General features: G+C 33.8%; 1 protein-coding gene across 3 annotated transcripts in view; it reads right to left on the minus strand.

The window, feature by feature from the left end:
- Nucleotides 1-2,753: 2,753 nt before the first annotated feature.
- The window catches only part of LOC125660039 (dedicator of cytokinesis protein 1-like), a 138,686-nt gene continuing 123,932 nt past the window's right edge, over nt 2,754-17,507 (minus strand). For all 3 annotated transcript variants that reach the window (XM_056149697.1, XM_056149696.1, XM_056149700.1), the window contains 3 exons: nt 16,241-16,373; nt 12,825-12,964; nt 2,754-5,578 (listed from right to left, as the gene is read on the minus strand). In XM_056149697.1, coding sequence (XP_056005672.1) covers nt 5,492-5,578; nt 12,825-12,964; nt 16,241-16,373 — 360 coding nt within the window. In that variant the 3' untranslated portion in view covers nt 2,754-5,491. The remainder of the gene's footprint in view (nt 5,579-12,824; nt 12,965-16,240; nt 16,374-17,507) is intronic.

The following is a 17,507-nucleotide window of genomic DNA, read 5'->3' on the forward strand; positions in this document are numbered from 1 at the left end:
ACAATTGTTGTGATAGCAAAGTTAAGTTAATGCTATCTTTAAAAACAGAAGAGTTCCGTTACTATAACGATTATTTTGATTGAACGATATTTTTAAATATTTATTCATGAGAACGAGCGAGTAGGAATGAATAGGCCCACGGGAGAAAGGAACGAAGCGTAATCAACTGGGTTTCCGACGATGCTTCCACGTATGTGTAGTTTTCTTGGACTATGTATTCAAAGCAGTTGATATTATCCGTCAACATCAAACTAAATACTTGAAATATTTTTCAAAGAATATCAAGTATACTCTACCATCTCACCTTTTTCGTCAGCTAAAAACTTGAAGGTCTAGTCTGTTTCGGAAACTGCCATTTTGAAATATAAAAGCTAACGCCTACATATCAAGCTTAAACTTGCTGTGGAGCTTCTTTGTGAATCAATGTCACGAGGAGAATACATGGTTTGTCTAACTCCACCCACGGTTTTAAGTGAGGACATTCTTGTTTTACAGAGTGTTTGTAGGCTATTGAAGATGTGTATGGCGCAGTTGATGATTTTGATTTTCTTAAATTTTTAAAAAAGAAAATTACAGGTTGTTGAACTTTGTCAGTTTTGAGGAAATATTACATAGAGTGTACAAGATTTGTCTAACTCCTCCCAAAGATTACATAATTTTGCAGTGTTTCAAGTTTTAATGATAATTATCGAATTATCATCAGCTCTGCGTGTACTTTAGTGTAGTGGCATGCAGACTCGGTTATATTGACTAATACATTGCCAGTGATAAAACACACGTACATTTTGTACATAAACATATACATGTATAAAATTTGCGAACTTTAATATAATAGTGATGCTGATTTCACTGTGTATCTCTCTCTCTCTCTCTCTCGTGATGTGAACGCCCCTGAAAGAAAACATTGTCCAACCAAAGGATGAAACGGAAGAAGCAATGCACACAATTTCCTATCTTCTCTGCGATTCTATCAATGCATATGTATAAATTAATGTCTGTGAAGTACATTTTATGACGTTTAGTCAGTATCCAATTTCCATTTTTAATACTTTAAATTGGATGAAATTTCATGGCCCGGATTCAATTTTTCCCGCTGTGAGTCCTCCCGTGCCTGTTTCCGGCGTTTCGCATCTTTAAACGCAAAAGCCGGAGATTACGATCTAATAATAGACGCCCCGATATGGTGCAACAGAATGACAGCTTTCCTGTATACAGTGACACACAGTTACAACGAATTAATGAATTCACGCTAACAGCATAGTGATCTTCATTCCCTGTAATTTTAACACATCTGTTATGATTTAACGGAGATATAACGAATTGTGCCAATAACGAATAAAAATTATTGGCCCCCAGCACTTCGCTGTAATCGTGTTTTACTGTATTTACCAGTAAAGGTTAGTGAAGCATCACTTGAGAGGGTCATTAAAGTGATGGTCAAAGAAATGTGACTGGATCAGCGCTTACAGGTGACTAGTGACTTAAAGGCCAGTTAAACAGGACTGACTGGTCACCGAAATAAGGCTGAGCGGAATGTGCTTACAGGTATCACACAGGTAATTGTTCATCAAAATGAACTTAGTCAATTGTAGTTCCATATATTTAAAGAAATTTTTTTTTTCCTTGCGCGATTTTTCTCATTTCCTCTTCTTCTTTTCTCTTGATTTTTGTACCCCTGATTAGGACATTTTGTGTAATTTGTAGAAATAACAAGTGTATACAAAGGAACTATTTGCTGTTGGTAGCTGAGGCTACTTCCTGAGGTGCACTCCGACTGTTTACACACATGTGAAAAACACGTGGATTTGAGGGTAGTCTTGTTTGCGGGTAAAATGCCGCGTAGGGTGTTGTTTTTCTGGTGTCGGCAGATGAGATAGGTAACAGAACGTGTCTGACTGCGTTATTCGGCATCAATTTAGTAAACTTATTTTTATTGATTTTTTTCCCTCTATAGTAATATATAGTAAAAATAATTACCGGTGTGATATACACAGTCACTGACAGCGTCCATTAACATGATTAAGCTGTAACTTAAGGTCTTATTCTTTTCGTGGTTTAAATGGTCTTGTTTTCTTCCAATAATAGCAGCTGGTAAAATACTTGCACCTCATTTTCATCACGGGTGTATATATCATAGTTGCCCACAGGCAAAAAATATGAATGGCATTGTTTGACCCCAGGGCCAGTCAGCCTTTACTGTGGGCTATTTAGGGAACATTTTCAGGAGTGCATATTTTTACGGTATCCACATTTTGACACCCTGTGCTGTTGTAAATACAGTACATATACACACTTTAAATACCATACGCCGGATAGTTCTGGTGGATGAAGAAATAACTCCTAAAATATAATTGCACATAAAGAAAATCTGGGGAGAGAGAGAGAGAGAGAGAGAGAGTTAATCAAATGTCCCCATATTAAATATTTATAAGAATATTAAATTCTGCCTCATAAGAATACAAATAAATCAGCTAGTAAAGGAGCATGACTTGTGTAAAATTGTAGTCAAAAAACACTCCTTCTAAGCATGCTGTAAATTAAGATTCAAGCATGCCTATCCCTGCAATAACATGACAGTGGGGCAGAAATCATCCTGCAGTATATATATATATATATCTAATGAAATTGCACTAACAACAAAAATTTTACGTCACTCAAACTATGGAGACCCACTTAAGTTAAAAAACGCTGAAAAGTCTCCATCCTTAAGTGCACAACACTGGTTTAAAAGAAAAAAATCTCAGTAACATCTATTTTGAATTGAACATATTTTATTATGTAAATATACAAAAGGAAGTTCTTCTCCTAATGCATTCATACAGTAGAAATTGTCATAAAATTACATACAGGTAACTATGACTAAATGAAATGATTCACTGAACCGAGTCAAAGTAATACAGCTAGGTAATATGACAGATTTTTGCTGACACAAAGTAACAAAGAAGTACCAATGATACACAGTATGAAGCAAAGCCTGTGTCTAGCAGATAAAGATTTTGTTTGGATTTTTTTGCAAGCAAAGAAAAATGGTATGAATCTTCAGGTTTTCCATATGAATATTCAGGTGTGTCAATAACATTAAGTCTATATAAATTAAAACCGAGTACACGGCTAGGTCTGCATGTAGTAGGAATTATATTTATTGCACATTTACGGTAACCATAGGAAAAGGGAATTGGAGTTTTATGAATGTGTGTGGAGATATATTTACAAAATTTACTAATAGAAGTATCTTCCTTTAATTCTAAACTTCAAAAATTCCATTTACTTGTGTCATCCAATATGAATGACTTCCTGAAAATATCAAGCCCGCATTTGTAGTGCAATTTTCACTATTGCCAGTATTAGATTTTGAAACTTCTTTCCTTAGATATTCAGGAACCACATTGCATTGTGGTTATTTTAGCTCTGTGGCACCCCCTAAACAGAAATTCCCACCTAGTCTTAGAATGTAAAGGTTCTTTAGATTCCAATATTGGAAGGCATGTAACAGATCTTGCGGTGCTTGAGTGTACCTTCTCTATTTTTTCAATACCAGACATTGTGCATCCATCCCAAACCACATAGGTATTCTCTAAAACAGGTATAAGGAAAAAAAGTGTATGATTGAGAAAGATGATGTTAGATCAAAGCAAATTTAAGTTTTTCAAATAACCAAATATCCTGTATACAAACACAGACCAAATCAAATCATGTGAAAAAAGCAACCCTAGATGTTGCACTGTTGACTGAGCTTCTAGTAAAATATATTTTAGAAAGTTCAACGTTACTTTTCAGTGAAAAATACCATTATTTTTTGACGATTTATATCTACATAAGCAACCAGTCAATTGACCATGTTTCTTAGAAATCGAAATCTTGATTCAAGTGACTTTCAACGTTTCTTTCAACGTTTCATCCGTATTTTGTATTGAGTTAAAACCATATTTTCAGCTAAAACATTAAATAAAGATATAAAAAAGTGGTCCTAACACAGAGCCTTGGGACACACCAGTATTATCAAACAACCTAGAAGATAGCATTTCTTTGTACACTACAGCTCTGACATATGAATAATTTACATATTATAAATATACATATGTATTTCCAGATATTCTATATATACATGTATATATATGTTTGTAATTTAAGCAGAAGTCTTTCATGTCAAACTCAATCAAAGGTATTGCAAGTCACACCCCCCCCCCCAAAAAAAAACCCCACCCTTATACAGCATGATTTACCTTCGTCTATACTTTTAACAATTAGTTAATATATTGTGGAATGACCTGGTCAAAAACCGGCTTGTAAAATAGATGGTTTGTGTGAAAAAGTTATATGTTTTAAAATAACAACTCTTTCCATTACTTCACACACAAAAAGTGAAACCGGTTTGTAATTATTTGTCCCTTATGAGTCCTGTTTGTTTGGGGTTTTTTTTTTAATATAAAAGAAGAAATACGTATACATTTTCCAAACAGTTTCGAAATTTTCTAACAATGACTTATTCAAAAGCATATATATAATGGTTTAAAAACAATATTAATAGTTGACTTTAACATTTTATGACTGATGCTATCTGGATATATCAAGGTGTGTTTCTGTAAAACAATAAATATTAAAAATCATAATCAAACACATTTAAAGGATCAAGCTTGCTTCCTATATGCTTCAAATATTGATGTGAAGAATGTCAAGGACATCATCACATCTGTAAAACAGTTCTTCAGCATGAATGTAGCAAAAATACCCCAATGATCCAGCTAGACAGCTAGGTTTGTTGACCTCGTACTCGAGCACCGGAAATCCAGCCTCCAGTTTAACCAATCCCATCCGTAAATTTCTTATTTTTCACATGACTAGTAAAATCACAATACCACATGACACACAGTTATTCATATCAATTGTCAGCATGTGTTTCCCACGAAAATGCTCAAATCCAGAGGGGGAATTCTGGGATTATATATACAGCCTCTGACGTATCTATAGAAATCTTTCATTATTCCTGTATCGCTGCCATCAAAATAAAACTGACAAAAAAACCAGTCGAGACAGCCCCTAAATCTGTTCAAACTGTGGAAGATGTGCTCATTGTAAATCATGATAAGTATGAGGGTGAAAAATAAAAACAATCAAACTCAATTTCTATTTATTCATGTATAATTAATAAAGTTTTTGGTCGGGCAAGTAAATTTACTGCTAGGGCAAGTGATTTGGTCATTGCCCAAGGCAAATGCTTAAAAAATAAATTTGCCAGCCCCTGAGTCTGCATAAATATAAAGCAAGCTGTATGTCGATATTTATGATGAGAGCCTGACAGAGTGAAATTTTAAATACACAGAAATACACAAGATCATATAAACAGTCACTGTATCGACATCCCATGAAAACATACAATATGGTACATGTATTAATTAATGAAATGCAGATTAAGATAACTGAAATTTGTGCACCAGTTTTATAACTCCATCCATGCAACAGCAGTTAGGAATAATACAGAGAAGTGGGAAACTCATGTCATAGATGCTTGTTTAGAAGTGTATTTTTTTGGCACAGGCGGTGGAGTTCCATTCGTCCCTGTAGGCAGAGGAGGAACAGGCTGAAAAAGTTAAAGAGAAAGTTTCATGCATCATACACAGATCATTCACCAAAGTTCTGTCACTAATAACCCTTTACCAGTTCAATATCTATAAATACTTATATAGGAACTCATGCTTATGTCAAAGAGAAGCTAGCTTTGTATGGAAAGTTATTCAGAGCATGTGTGTCTACCCACATAATGTACAATGTATAGGTGATTTTAAAACTATAAACAAAATAATGATAAATGATGTCGAGATTCTTTGTACTATGATAATGGAAGACGGAGAAACAATGGAAGCAGCATATGGTATATAAAATGTCTGTTTGATGATTCCCTACATTTCTGTTAGCTATATAAATATAGTTCTACTTTAAAAAAACCCGTACATTTCTGTTAGCTATATAAATATAGTTCTACTTAAAAAAAACCCGTACATTTCTGTTAGCTATATAAATATAGTTCTACTTAAAAAAAACCCGTACATTTCTGTTAGCTATATAAATATAGTTCTATACTTAAAAAAAACACATACATTTTCCCTACATTTCTGTTAGCTATATAAATATAGCTCTACTTAAAAAAAAACTGTACATTTCTGTTAGCTATATAAATATAGCTCTACTTAAAAAAACACGTACATTTCTCCTTTATTGTGTGAAGTTATATCATAAAGTTACCACAAGCTCTAGGCATAGGAATATGCAGAAAACATACTGATGTGAACATATTAAAGTTTTATGACAAGTTTATATTTCACATTGAAGGTGGCCGACTTCAACATTCCAAAGTTCAAACACAGAAACCTGTTTTGTCACCGTTTCGTGAATAGGAAATTCTGTGGTTTTTGTTTTGTCCTCTTGATTGAATGTCAGAAATATAAACTGTTAATGGTCTGTCTGTCTGTCTGTCTGCTGATCGACATATTACAAATTTTAAATTTATACAAGATATATCTACACTGTATACAGAGAACAAGAAGAATTCTGTCACAATATGATCTGTTGTTTGTGCATTGTTTATATGAACTGTTGTTTGTGCATTGTTTATATGAGCTGTTGTTTGTGCATTGTTTATATGAGCTGTCGTTTGTGCATTGTTTATATGAGCGGTTGTTTGTGCATTGTTTATATGAGCTGTTGTTTGTGCATTGTTTATATGAACTGTTGTTTGTGCATTGTTTATATGATCTGTTGTTTGTGCATTGTTTACATGATCTGTTGTTTGTGCATTGTTTACATGATCTGTTCTTTGTGCATTGTTTATATGATCTGTTGTTTGTGCATTGTTTACATGATCTGTTGTTTGTGCATTGTTTACATGAGCTGTTGTTTGTGCATTGTTTATATGATCTGTTGTTTGTGCATTGTTTATATGATCTGTTGTTTGTGCATTGTTTACATGATCTGTTGTTTGTGCATTGTTTATATGATCTGTTGTTTGTGCATTGTTTATATGATCTGTTGTTTGTGCATTGTTTCTATGATCTGTTGTTTGTGCATTGTTTATATGAGCTGTTGTTTGTGCATTGTTTATATGAGCTGTTGTTTGTGCATTGTTTATATGAGCTGTTATTAAGAAACAACCAATCTTTATACCATTACACTATGAACAATAATTTCATACTCTAACTCAAATATGTTACTCCTATTTTCCACCAAATTCAAATTTTTTTTCTTTGATGGTCACAACACTCTCTCTTTCTCTCTCTCTGTCTCTCTCTCTGCTACCTACAATACACTCAGTGCCACTTTTTAAGACTTGACTGGTAGGCTATGTGTAAACAAGTACAATTCACAAATCTATGTTATATTATCACTAACATGAGTCGAAGCAATCTCAATGAGTTACAGTCCACTCCACTTATACTGAAGTCCGTTGTATTGAACTATCTGTTATATTGAAGTTAAAATAAATCCCCCAGTAGCAATAATTGTATAGTTCAGCATTGGTTATATTGAACTTTGGATATAATGAACAATTCAGGTCGGTCCCCTGAATTTCATTATATCCAGAGTAGACTGTATTTGGTTATCCCTCATCTCAAACTTATTTTAAAATCGGTATCAAAAATCAATATCTTCACCTATCTGTATTTATTAAAACTAGTTGACCATGACAACAGACAATAAGAAAAATCTCTATCTGATGTTCCACAGTCTAAGACTAATTTCTAACACTTCAAATTCAGCATCTGTATTTCGATCTTCATCTCAATCTTCTTGCTTCAGTTGAGAATGATTTTTAATTCACTTTATGGCATCAAGACTGACATTATGAGAGTCATATCAAAAATAAAATCAAAGTAAATAATGTAAGCACAAAATGAAACATGGAATAGTTTGAACCACTACTTAATAAGAAGTCTCTGTGGAAACTGTAGCTTTACTGGTGTAGAAATTCTTATATAAACCCTTTGGTTTACCATTTTGAAAGAGAGAGAGAGAGAGAGAGAGAGAGAGAGAGAGAGAGAGAGATTTTCAACAACTGTGAAGTGTTTTATAGGTTACACATTTTGTTTTCAATACTATTTTAGATCCCATTCAAACGGTTGCAAGTTGAGCCCAGCTAATATCTTTGTCTTAGTCAAACCCAAGCAAGAAGTGAAAATATGTAGTGACTTCTCCTTCCCTTGGCATTAAGAGATTAGAGTTGTAAGTCTTTCTTTTAGATTAAACCTTAGAAACAGAGGTCGCATGTCACGGTAGACATTGGCATGATGAAGAGCTCTCACTGCTACGGCCCTGACTATCATGCAAAGGTCTAAATTTGTGGCACTTTACCTACAGCTGGTGGTGTCTCAGTATGAGTGAAAATTCTTGATGGGGAAACAAAACAAATAAACAACAAAAATATGATGTCCCATTTGTTCAAGTCATTCATAACCTCTACAAAAGTGCTAAATGATAAAACTTCCATGAATGAAAAGTTTTAAAGTTATCAAAAGTAATGCTTCATCACCATAACACACTTTGAAATATCACAGGTATGAAAAATTTCATTTTGGATGATTTTAACATGATTACAAAACTGAAATCTGGGGAATACTACAAAAGAAACTAAATGATTTTTTTTTTATTCCTTACAAGTTTTTGGTATAAGCAATATTTCAATCTCAAAACACCTTGACATGCATATATGATCCACAACATGAATTAGAAACAAAGAAATTGTAAAGGGAAAATTATTATCAGAAAATCAAATAATCTTTTAACAACAAAAATTAAAAATCTTGTCTAATGAACTGAAGGGGATAAGATCTCAACGTCAAACTATTTCAGAAATCAACCTCTTGCATGAATTTGAATTTTTTGTCTAAAATTTAAATGATGTCTATGTTTTTTTAATCACAGTTGGAAATAGAGGAAACATTCTAGTATGCATAACCATTTTTCTTGTTAAGCATTAAATTTCAATAGAATGTAATGATAAATATAGGAGATGAATTTTATATGGAAATAAAAAACAAAAATAGAGAAGAAAAAAGAAAGTTATAAAACTAAAATGAAATACACATGAAATGGAAAATTGGTTTTGTCAAAAAATTTGATCACAAAGAATCACTTGAAAATACCTAATGCAATCAATATTTATATTTTTAAAGCTAATAGTTTCAAAGCACCATCAGAGTTACAAATTTTCACAACAGGCGCAACAACATAACATTCTGTACCAGTGAAGGAGACATACACAGAAAACATGCAAATGATTGACTTCTCTCCCTGCACCTAGATAGCTAACCACACAATCTGCTCCTCTTCTATCAATGATAATGCATCATTTCAAATTATCTCTCTTTGTCCATTCACTTTAACATTAATCATCCATTTTTTTTCTCATTTAAATGAACGGTTACTGGTATATCCGAATTAATTTGAAATCCAATTTCTTTTATCTTTACATTGTTATAAAGTGAACAAACCTTTAGCACATACCATCCATTATAAAACATGATTAATTCTATGCAAACCATGAGGCCATATTTGGTGGTTTCGATTCATCATGACAATTCTTTTCAAAGATCAACAGAATACTTTGAGCTTAAATTATTCAAAATTATAGCCATATCAGACTAGACTACTAATTTATTCTAAAGGAATACTTGTGCATATTATTTTTGTTTGTTCACCAGCTGTAGGTAAAGGGCTACAAAGTATGACCTTTGCTGGTACTCAAGGTCATGGAAGTGAAAAGTTCTTTATCCTGTGCATCTACATCAAAGAGGTATAATGATTCCAAACAAAGTCCCAGTGTATACATATTTCTTTATCTTCAGAAGGATGACAACTGCAGTTATTCATCACATTATACTTTCTTACACTAAATGATTTTAAAAATAATTTTCATTTTTATAATAACAGCATGAAGGCCTAAATCAAAACATTGCTCAATTCACAATTTTAACTGACTTAAAAAATATTTCCTACTCAAAAGTTTTGAGTGTAATTCTTTGTGTGTAATTTTTCTCCTCCTCTCATTTTTTTTCAAAAGTTCTTCCTTAGAGACTGTGATGGATTATAACATCAATTAAAACAATTAATAGGCTAAATGAATAGGGATTGCATTAAATGTGATAAAAATCTGGTTCTATTCAGATAATATGATGTTAACCAATCATTCATTGAAATCAATGGATAAAAAAAGGAAATAACATGTCCCTCCCTTGAATATTTACAGGTCATTTGTGAAGAATCTTAGCACAATTATAAATGCATTACAAAATCACACAGAAATTGATTACACAAGATTTTTATTTTTAATGAAATATACCTATTTATATGATCAAAACAATAACTCACTAAGTAAGACATGCACCATTCATACCAATACTGTACATGTGTATGTACTTATTTCAGTGAGATTTACATTCTAAAGCATTTGGTGTTGAAGAAAAAGTGCCAGTTGGTATTTGCACAAAAAGTATGAAAATCCCTATCTATATATTATACACAGAAGAGGGCCTAAATCAAGACATTATACAAAATAGTTCAGTTCTGATTGTGCCAAATTCTAAATACACTGAAATAAGTACACTTGAATTCCACACAACAACCACATTTTGAGGGCATGCACAGGTTTCTACTCAGGCTAAACATTTTGGAATTACTAGGGTAGGTATGAAACCATTCCCAGAATCTACATTTATAAATGTATGATGAATTAAATTGTTCATAACAGTTTTCATCAGCTGCATCAAAGAATGGTATACATGTATCCTTATCCACTTCTGACAGTAATTACTTAATTCCCCTACCTAAAGGTCATGGAGGGTCACAAAGGGGAAGCAAATAATATTTACATTAGCTCAGTATGGTGGATTTTATCATTACTGATCAAGTACCTTCTGGTGTAATGTAAAACCAAGGATTATACATGTAACTAAAATACGGACAAAATAAACTACTGATTGGGATTATTTACTGCCCTTTGGCTGTATGCAATAAAAGGCTCCTGGACCACAATGCTCATTTGAGTTCTTCCATCAACAATTCATGAAATTATGTCGAGTTTAGAAAAACCTACTATCAGACTGCATGAAAGGTTTGAGCATTTGTAACTTCAGGATATGATATCTAAAATATACAATCATACTTCCTATTCATTTCAAAAGCTTGTATAGTTGATGAGACTTAGTTTGAGAGTAACTGCCTGAGTTTGAGATTCTCGGGGATTGACAGGACCCTCACTAAAATTCTACCTACCATGATTTGTTACTATCTGTTCCTTACTTCTGGCATTTACAAACCTTTGAAATTTTTAAAAAAATTATTTTTTAATATTACTTTCACTGTAAAGTTGTAATTTTGTTAATATGTTCCTGAAACAATTTGCTTCCCCAAGTGAACAATAAACAAGTAATAGACGATTGCTTATACAGAGTTTTGGGGCTTGAATGACAAAAAAACATTTTTTTTTAAACAATGCAAAAGAGTAACTTTTTCATCACAACACTGGGGGGCCTATATGTACTCTCAAGTATAACACTAATCCCAAAATACCTGAGATTTCAAAATATTTTGAAATTTTGCCTTTAGCTTTAACTCTTGTGGAAGTGGGGTGGTGTGTGATACATGTTTCATAATGACTCTATTCACTCTACTTTTTTCAATCCTAAATGTATGCATTTCAAATTTTCCCAGCAATATTCCAGTTTGAAAAAGCTATTCAAATGAAAACAGAAAAGGTTTACTAAGTGAATGAGGGCCTCGGTGTAAACCAGCCTGTAACTTTCCTATTTTTCATTTAATTTACAATTGTTATCAGTCTGATCCAAGTTCAGAATTCCATCTTGAGAAGATGATTCTTAAAGAATAAAGAAATAATCCCTCATATAATATCCTCTGAAACCATTTGTAATTCTATTGTGCCCCCCCCCCCCCCCCCCTGTTTTAATATACAGTGCTCCCTCGATATATTGCCAACTTTTGTTCAAGACCAATTTGGGCAATAAAGCGGGGGTGGCAATATAACAAATTCACATTATGGACAATTTACTGAGCAGTCAAATGAAATTAAATTCTGTAAATCTATATGGGCTCCATTTTGTATAAACATTTAAATAATCTTAATTAACCCTATAAAATTTGACCATTTGATTGTGAAAATCAGTGGCATATGGCACTATGCGGGGATGGCATTATAACGGGGGTGTTAACATGGGAAGAAATCTGTTCTTTAGGATTTTCAGGAAATAAGCGGGGGTGGCATTATAACGGGGGTGGGGGGGGGGGGGGGTGGGGTGGGCAATATATCAAGGGAGAACTGTATCAAAACAATAATTTTATTCACAAATAAGTGAATGGGATTGGGCAGTAGACACAGCCACAAAATCTTACTGGGTTCAAGTGAGCTAAAAAAGTCTAGCAAGCAGTAACTATTACAGCATGATGGATGGAAAAGGGCAAGGGTGTCCACAAACTGTGTGTCTTTTTCCACCAAACTTTGATGCCCATGAAAATAATGAAATCACAGTATATCGGGAGAATAGCTGTGGCTCTAGAGAGTAGCTGATGGTATATTTCGCAGCACACACCCACACCCACACATCTATATATACATGTACAAGGCACTGATCTAATCATTAGACAGCAGTCTATGATCTATTATGTATTTATCTACATTTCTAAACACAAATGAACAACAAAAGTCCCAGAGCTGCATTCTTTGAACCCATATTCTCAATGTCTTAAGTTTATGAATCATGTCCATCGATTTCATTCAGACTGGCCGTGGACCCTCGATGGAAGATTCGCAGAAAACTAACCTTGGATTTACGATTACCGCTATTGGAGCGGTGATGTGATGGGGCAGGTGAGATTTCTATATTGCTGTAGTCTGAATATGCTGTTTTCTCGGGAAGGGGCGGTGTGGGCAGTTCCTCCACTGGCTCTGCATCACTGTTCTCTACAAAATCAATATCAACAGATATTATAGGACAGAAAATGTGAACAAGTTTACGTACCCCATGCCCCTACAATGAATGACAATGCTACACACAATGAATGACAATGCTACACATGACGATGCTACACACAATGAATGACAATGCTAGCGTATTTTGCCAAATATAATACACATTTTTCAAGAGAATTTATTGGTGCCAGAAAGGGGTGCGTATTATATACATGTACCACAATAGGTTTTTGACCTTTTTTTAGGATGAAACTCGGCGATTAAGTAGTGTAATATTTCTCTCAAAAACCTAGGCTTCAGATACTGTACGCCTTTTCACGTTCATCTATTTAAAAACCCAAAAAATTGACCTCAAGAAAATTACTACAGAAACGTAAAATTGCAGAAAATGTGATATATATACTTACAATATCTAAATAATTCAATTATCATGAAACAGACAATTAAATTGCATTAGATCTGACTTTTCATCACATCGTATGCCGCCATTATTTAAAGCATGTGTACACAATAATGCCTTGTCACATGCTAAAATAGTTGGAAAATAATTTGGTCACTTGGCTAAATTTAAAGTTAGTTTACCGTAAGTTTTATGAATAATTTTTAATGAAATGTCAATTTGAATCTTTGAAATAACTATTCTTGCGTAATAGAAGTAATTACTGTAATGAGAGGGTGACCTGAGCATGCGTTTTACGAAGCCATTGTTGTGTACACTGTGCTTTTGTTAGATACCCCCTCAGGGTAAAGAAATACCAAAAAGAATTTTTTTTCACACATTTTATTAAGTGATACAAGAAATCATGCAGATTGTCAGAGACATAAATTACCATTTGTGAGCATGCATAGCAATATATACAGGTAGATCTATATTATATAAACACAGTCGTAATGTTTGTAATATATCGTTGTGAATACACATTTCAAAACCCTTCGAACTCCTCCTCATCATTACTTTCAAACAAACAAAAATATTGAATGAAAATTACCGCAAAGTATAAAGTTAAGATTACTGCTTGGTCAAAATTTTTATTATACACACGAATTGCATTTTTTCACCAACTTTTAGGGCCAAAGTGGGGTGGGGGTGGTGGTGGTGGTGGTGGGGGGGGGGGGGGGGTTGCGTACTAAATACAACTGCGTATTATATTCGGCAAAATACAGTATGCATAATGAATGGCAATGCTATGCATAAAATACAAAAAATTCTTATGCCTCTGTGCTATACTGCACTACATCAATCATTTATTTTCATTGCATGTATATAATGGCACGTGGACTACTCAAGTCATATGTAATATTGTTTACAGATGTAAATTGTGCAAAATATTAAAACAGAAATATTCAATAAGGAAGATATGGTTTGAAAACCAGTCAAATTCATGCAAGTTGTACTAAACACTGTGGTATATTTTGGCAAAACTCCTTTCTTCAAAAGGGACATGGCTCCAAGAAAAAAACACTGAATAAGAATTTCCTGTGAATATGCACATCTACACAGTATGTCCTTATTAACTTCAAAGTTTCATAAAATTCTGTTGAGTAGTTTCAGAGGAGTTATTTTTTCTTCTGATATTCAACTTGCACTGAGAACAATTTGTACAGCAATAAGTTAAGACACTTTATGTGTATATCAAAAGTATACACAATGATCTGATCTCTAAATTCCAGAAAAATAACAGTGACCTTAGAAAAGCTCCACCCACATTCAGTGATCCATGAAGAAACCATAATGGTTTGTTGTTGTTGTTGGGGGGGGGGGGGGTATTTACATGTAGGAATCTCCCACAGTAACTTTAATCTGATTTAAAAATTCATGTCTATTCCAGTTCATAAACATTACATTGTAAAAAAGTAGATGTACAATGTATAGCTATATTCCTATATGTTGAATAGGTGTAAGCTTAAACGTCTTTCATCTCATCATGACATAATCAAAACTAAACTTCTTGTGATTTAAGATTTGAACAACACTTTTGAGCTGTTTATGGTCAATATGAACGTATTTGGATTTGAAGCAAATTCTGTGAATCACGTTCTGAATAGCAGGACGTGCCAAGGATTTGAAATTAGTAAATAGATTTGTGCATTTCTTATTTTTTGACATGGATAAAACAACCCCCCCCCCCCCTTTTTGCTGCATAAAACTAACTCCTTAGATCGCATTATGGTGTTCATCTGTATGTCAAAACATAGACATGACATCACACATCGTCTATCAACATTGCACTTTGTTAAACATTAGGCCTAATGGTGCACTGTATTTTGGAGCTAGGAGACCACAAGATTGGGATGATAATACATGTAAGTTCACCATCATTGTCCACGATGTGACTAGTTCATGATCCGTTCATGGTCAATATGAACAGATTGTGTCGCATGCTGAAGTTGGAAAATAGAGGAAAATACGATTAGTAATATAAATTAAGACACATTTTTCACAACTTTTTTTTTCTATTATAAATATCAGGTCCATTACCAGATCATCTTGACGTTAGGTATGATATGAGGCATTTCAAAGCACTAGCTGTTCATAAAATCCTCTCAATGGTCTATATTGGTGCTAGTGGTGAAGTTCCACGTAGAACATTATTAATACAGTATGTGGAATACTAATTCAACCAATTTTGGTGCCAAATTGCATGAAGTAGAATGGAGGAATTTTTAATACTGGGCATTACCTAGGCAAGACATTAAACGTATTTTGTCGTATGGGATAACTGGTTTCAACAAGAACTTTTTCAAAACTGTGGAAACCAGGGTCCAAATAATCCCATTATTCCCATCTTGTCCTTTCTATCAGACAGGTGAGCTAAAAAAAAAAAACAAAGAAAACAACCACCACCACTTACAGCTTACCATTGGTGGATGATGTGTTGGAGACTAGAATTATCATTGGTGGATGATGTGTTGGAGACGAGAATTATCATTGGTGGATGATGTGTTGGAGACGAGAATTATCATTGGTGGATGATGTGTTGCAGACTAGACTTACCATTGGTGGATGATGTGTTGGTGACTAGACTTACCATTGGTGGATGATGTGTTGGAGACTAGAATTATCATTGGTGGATGATGTGTTGGAGACGAGAATTATCATTGGTGGATGATGTGTTGGAGACGAGAATTATCATTGGTGGATGATGTGTTGCAGACTAGAATTATCATTGGTGGATGATGTGTTGTAGACTAGAATTATCATTGGTGGATGATGTGTTGTAGACTAGACTTACCATTGGTGGATGATATGTTGGAGACTAGACTTACCATTGGTGGATGATGTGTTGGAGACTAGACTTAAGTTGCTTGCGCTGTTCATGATAGGGGGCATTAACTGGCTGCTGTTTGGACGACTTAGTCGGCGCTGGTCATCTGTTCGCAAGGGTCTTCTTGGTGTAATCTGTAAAGAGTACGATGTACATTGTTGTACAATAAGTTTATACAAAACGAATACTAGTTAGTGGTTTTCTTTGTACTTTTCTATCCAATATCTATCAAATGTCTGCTAACTGATATCTATGGTTGTAGCCGGTTTTCTTTGTACTTTTCTATCCAATATCTATCAAATGTCTGCTAACTGATATCTATGGTTGTAGCCAACTTGTAGGTCACAAGTCTTACACAGGTACAGAAAATTTGAAACTTTAATAAATAACACAGTTTACCCCCCCCCCCCATTAGTTGAAGGGATATTCAACACAAGTAAATAGAACCAGTGGACACCTGTACTGCTGCATGAAATCATTATAAATCACTCACTTGATGGAGAGGGCTCTTATAAGCTAAGCTGTTGCCTGTATATATGATAATCAATGATGAATATTTACATTCACTGAATCTTTTCTTTTATATTTCTTTTGAAATTGACATAGCTTTTATATGTGACAATGAATGCAAGTTTGTTGCAAACTAGCTTGATCTGGTTTTTTTGGTACCACCTGTCTGTGTAATCATTACCAAATATGGATCATCAAGGTCAAATGGTGCATTGGCTGTTCCATTTAATGTAACCAATGGGTCAACCATATGATATTTTAGATCTTAATTCTAGTTTATATTCTTAAATATTGCATAAAAATATATATATAAACAATAAAATATCTTTCTTTGTTGTTTCATTGGGTGATGAAGGTAGCAATCATTGCAGAAAAAAGTTAAAAATCTTTTTTTCGCAGGTTATGATTTTTTTCTGCGATGCTAACTACCTTCATCACCCGATGAAACAACAAAGAAAGCATTTTATTGTTAAAATAAATATTGTTCAAATCAATCAATCACTAACACACACACAATTCCCTTACTACCGATAACATAGTAAGTAAAATAATTAACAAGAGCTCTGCAAGGTGGGGCATATCCCCTTATAATGAGTGTCTATAAGCTTTTACTATGAATTAGTCCTGAGTTGCATTGAATTAGCTGCTACATGTAGGCTCGATATCTAGGTCTAGCGAATTAACGCTTGCTATCCTAACTGTAGTGCTAGCCCAGATGTCTGTTCAATTTCATAGCACTATCTAGCCACTACAATCTT

This window comes from Ostrea edulis, chromosome 9 (genome assembly GCF_947568905.1).
Source record: "Ostrea edulis chromosome 9, xbOstEdul1.1, whole genome shotgun sequence".
Classification (NCBI taxonomy): Eukaryota; Metazoa; Mollusca; class Bivalvia; order Ostreida; family Ostreidae; genus Ostrea; species Ostrea edulis.